Source organism: Sciurus vulgaris, assembly GCF_902686455.1.
Source record: "Sciurus vulgaris genome assembly, chromosome: 14".
NCBI classification, from domain to species: Eukaryota; Metazoa; Chordata; class Mammalia; order Rodentia; family Sciuridae; genus Sciurus; species Sciurus vulgaris.
Genome location: NC_136475.1, coordinates 95867674 through 95872251, shown reverse-complemented (window position 1 = coordinate 95872251; position 4578 = coordinate 95867674). Strand labels below are relative to the sequence as shown.

At 58.7% G+C, this 4578-nt stretch overlaps 1 protein-coding gene across 1 annotated transcript; it reads left to right on the top strand.

Annotated features, from left to right (window-relative positions):
* Positions 1 to 2609: 2609 nt before the first annotated feature.
* SOX11 (SRY-box transcription factor 11) lies at positions 2610 to 4221 on the top strand. The gene has a single exon (XM_079109819.1). The coding sequence runs from the start codon at positions 2655 to 2657 to the stop codon at positions 3966 to 3968; it is 1314 nt and encodes a 437-aa protein (XP_078965945.1). The 5' UTR covers positions 2610 to 2654; the 3' UTR covers positions 3969 to 4221.
* The last annotated feature ends 357 nt before the right edge of the window (positions 4222 to 4578 follow it).

Here is a 4578-nt window from a genome sequence, read left to right as displayed (position 1 = left end):
AAAGAGCAGATTTTTCACTTGCATCTCCTACAAGAGGAAGAGAGGATCAGGATCGTGGCATTATGGGAGTAAAACCCATTAATGCTCAGTGCCCCCTTCTCGAATCATTCTCCTTCGACAGCTAAACAGGATTCCATCTATAGAGTGAAGGCAGCAAACGGCTGTGGAATTTGCCAGATTTTCAAATGCATTCTGTCCGCGTCTAAAATGGTAGGTGCCCTTCGTACCCTGATGCAAACCACACAGCTAAAATACTTCAAGCGCTCTATCCGGAGTGTGGATTTGCCTGTGCTGGGGGTTTGGGGGGCGGGGAGAGGAGGGTAGATCCACTGCTTGCTCCACCCCCCCTCCCGCTGCTTTCCCAGCAGCCAGGAAATGTGTGAGGTAAGAGAAAAACAAGATGCAGTGCCCGTTCTGCTGGGGTGAAGATGAATTTTCACACACTGCCTTGGGTTTTATACATCTCCAGATTTCAGGTCACCCAGCATGAATGACTGTAAATTCTTTGTGTTCCAATGGCGAAAAACCAAAAAGGAAGAAAGAAAGCACTATCGAGATTTAAGTCGGCTTAAATATTACAAGTATTCTGGGCACTGTTTTTCTTTAAGATAGATACCGGAAGGGGAGTGTAAAATATAGTGATGGTAATTTTTTAAAAATAATTATCTGCAAAAACATGGTACCAGTCCTTAAAAATACAAAAAAAAATCGAGGTTTAAAAAATGTAGTGTTATTTGCAGGGACGCACCTGAAAGGAAGTGGGGTTTAGATCATTCTACTAGTCTGTGCAGCGACTTCTCTCCCGAACCACTGGGAGGGAGGCAGCGACAGAATCTTAGGAACACGTTCCCTACCGCCCCCCGCCCCCCACCGAGCTGGGAGGTACGGTGAAGACAAGGATGACCACAGACGCTAAATAGGAAGCGGCGGTTTTCTTTTAATTGCTTCCAGAATAGCCAAGGAAGGGTACGAGGGACCAAGTAAACACAAAGAAAAACGGGTTCCAAAGCAGCACAGCCAGATCGACGGTGCTGCTCGACATAATCCAGCCTGCTCACTGCCGCCCTTCCCGCCACCCCACCTCTCCACGCAGACGGGGAATATTTTGACTTTAGACTCGAGTGCACCTTATTTCTGCTTTGGTTTCTGTCGCTCAGCTAAAACAGCCAGTGACCCAGAAGGCTTGCTAGCTCCCAACTGCAAGATTTCAGGACAAGGCTGCTGGGGAGGGCGTTGGTGAGCGACGAAGGGGGAGGGGCGAAGAGGAAGAGGAGGACTGGGAAGGAGAAAGGGAGCGGGGGAGGGGCGGGGAGCGAGGGAAGGGGAAGAGCGAGACCCTGACAAGTGACGCACGGGGTGGGGGCTGGGGTGCTGAGGCCTGCTGGTGCCAGAGCCCACTTCGGAACCGGCCTTGCCACAGGCCAGCAATTGAGCGCGAGGACCCGGCGATGGCCAAGCCCTGCAGACCGTTACTCCGGCCTCCGCCCGGGGCGGGGCGTCCGGGGGCGCGGCGCGGCCAAACCCGCACGGCGACGTCTCCAAACACTACCGGGGAGGGAAAACAGTCGGAGGAAAAGGACGACACAAAACAACAACAACAAAAAATGCAAACCGGAGAGGGAGAACACAGACTCTCGGGCTTTAAATTGATTTCTTTGCCTTAGAAAAAGGGAGAAAGGGAAAAGAAGAAAAGAGCCCACGTGCCGCGAGAAGGTTGTTGTGTTAAAGCGCCACCTTCCGCCGACCAGCGACGCAGCGGGCTTCACGCGCGGGCTCCGGGCTGCGGCGCCGGGAGCTGCACAGCCCCACGGGGCGCTCTGGGGAGCAGCTGCGCTCACCCGGGGGAACCCGGCTCCAGCCGTCCAGACTGCGAGCGTGCCCGAATGTACGCGGGGAGTGAGGTGGCCCAGTGGGCTTGCACCGGAGGGCCTTGGGTGGAGGGGGCACAAAGGGGCTCTGGGCCTCTTCTCAGACCCCGCGTTCGCGCAGTGCCGACACTAGCCGGTTTTGCCCCGGACCCGCCTGCTCACTGCGGCGCGGTGCGACGCTCGCGAGCATCCCGGGGAGGTGCATCTGTGCACACACGCGGATTTTTTAAAAATAACACATTTCTAGACATGCCTCCTCCAACCCCACCGCCCCCATCTTTGCAAACCAGCCCTGAGGGCGGGGTGAATGGGGCGGAGTCACGGAGTTAATAAAGGGAGATGGGCGGAGTCGGCCCCCAACCATTGGCTGGATGGGGGAGTGACGTCACCCATATGACACCCTGATAACTAGTTGAGAGAGAGCCCTCAACTTTTTGCAGAAGGAGCGCGCGCGATTGGGAGTGTCTAGGGTCCAGCGCTAGCGGCGGGAGCCACGAGCAGGAGAGAGGGGTCCCGGGCTGCCTTGACCGCCGCCGCCGCCGCCACCGCCACCGCCTGTCTGGTCGCGGCCGCAGCTCCCAGCGCGCGGGCGGCCATCGCCGCCGAAGCCGCCGCAGCCGCTGTGTGCAGCCTGGAAGGGGGGACGGGGGGGAGGGGGGGAACCGCGGACGCGGGGCGCCGAGGACTTTGCAACTTGCCCGGGAAGGTGGAGGGGTGGGAGGGGGAGGGGGACCTCTGCACGAGACCGAGTGGCCCGGCTTGGAGCGCCCAGCTCCACAGCGGATCATGGTGCAGCAGGCGGAGAGCTTGGAAGCGGAGAGCAACCTGCCCCGGGAGGCGCTGGACACAGAGGAGGGCGAATTCATGGCTTGCAGCCCGGTGGCCCTGGACGAGAGCGACCCTGACTGGTGCAAGACGGCGTCGGGCCACATAAAGCGGCCGATGAACGCTTTCATGGTGTGGTCCAAGATCGAGCGAAGGAAGATCATGGAGCAGTCTCCGGACATGCACAACGCCGAGATCTCCAAGAGGCTGGGCAAACGGTGGAAAATGCTGAAGGACAGCGAAAAGATCCCGTTCATCCGGGAGGCGGAGCGGCTGCGGCTTAAGCACATGGCCGACTACCCCGACTACAAGTACCGGCCCCGGAAAAAGCCCAAAATGGACCCCTCGGCCAAGCCCAGCGCGAGCCAGAGCCCGGAGAAGAGCTCCGCGGGAGGCGGCGGCGGGGGCGCGAGCGGCGGCGCGGGCGGCGCCAAGACCTCCAAGGGCTCCAGCAAGAAATGCGGCAAGCTCAAGGCCCCCGCGGCCGCTGGCGCCAAGGCCGGGGCGGGCAAGGCGGCCCAGCCCGGGGACTACGGCGGCGCGGGGGACGACTACGTGCTGGGCAGCCTGCGCGTGAGCAGCGCGGGCGGTGCCGGCGCGGGCAAGACGGTCAAGTGCGTGTTCCTGGATGAGGACGACGAAGACGACGAGGACGACGACGAGCTGCAGCTGAGGATCAAGCAGGAGGTGGACGAGGAGGACGAGGAGCCGCCGCACCAGCAACTCCTGCAGCCACCCGGGCAGCAGCCGCCGCAGCTGCTGAGACGCTACAACGTCGCCAAAGTGCCCGCCAGCCCTACGCTGAGCAGCTCGGCCGAGTCCCCGGAGGGCGCAAGTCTCTACGACGAGGTGCGGGCAGGCGCGACCTCCGGCGCCGGGGGCGGCAGCCGCCTGTACTACAGCTTCAAGAACATCACCAAGCAGCACCCGCCGCCGCTCGCACAGCCCGCGCTGTCGCCCGCATCCGCGCGCTCGGTCTCCACCTCGTCCTCGTCCAGCAGCGGCAGCAGCGGCGAGGATGCCGACGACCTGATGTTCGACCTGAGCTTGAATTTCTCCCAAAGCGCGCACAGCGCCAGCGAGCAGCAGCTGGGGGGCGGCGCGGCGGCCGGGAACCTGTCCCTGTCGCTTGTGGATAAGGATTTGGATTCGTTCAGCGAAGGCAGCCTGGGCTCCCACTTCGAGTTCCCCGACTACTGCACGCCGGAGCTGAGCGAGATGATCGCCGGGGACTGGCTGGAGGCGAACTTCTCCGACCTGGTGTTCACGTATTGAAAGGGGCGCCCGGCTTCTCGCTCTTTCTCTCGGCGGGTGCAGGGTTCCTTGGGAGGAAGTCGTGGTGGTCAGGATAATGATGATGATGATGATGATGATGATGATGGTGTTCGATGGTGGTGGTGGTAGGGTGGGGAGAGAAGAAGATGCTGATGATATTGATAAGATGTGACGCAAAGAAATTGGAAAAGATGATGAAAATTTTGGTGGAGTTAAAGTGAATTGAGTAGTTTTTAAATATTTTTCCTGTCCTTTTTTTGTCCCCCCCCCCTCCCTTCTTTTATCGTGTCTCAAGGTAGTTGCATACCTAGTCTGGAGTTGTGATTTTTTTTTCCCCAAAATGTGTTTTTGTAATTACTATTTCTTTTTCCTGAAATTCGTGATTGCAACAAAGGCGGAGGGGACGGGGCGGGGGAGGGGAAGGAGGACCCGCTCCGGAAGGCGCTGTTTGAAGCTTGTCGGTCTTTGAAGTCTGGAAGACGTCTGCAGAGGACCCTTTTGGCAGCACAACTGTTACTCTAGGGAGTTGGTGGAGATTTTTTTCCCCCTTAGGAGATCTTAAAAGAACTGGTGATTTTTTTTTTTTTTTTTTAAAGCAAAACAGAAAAAG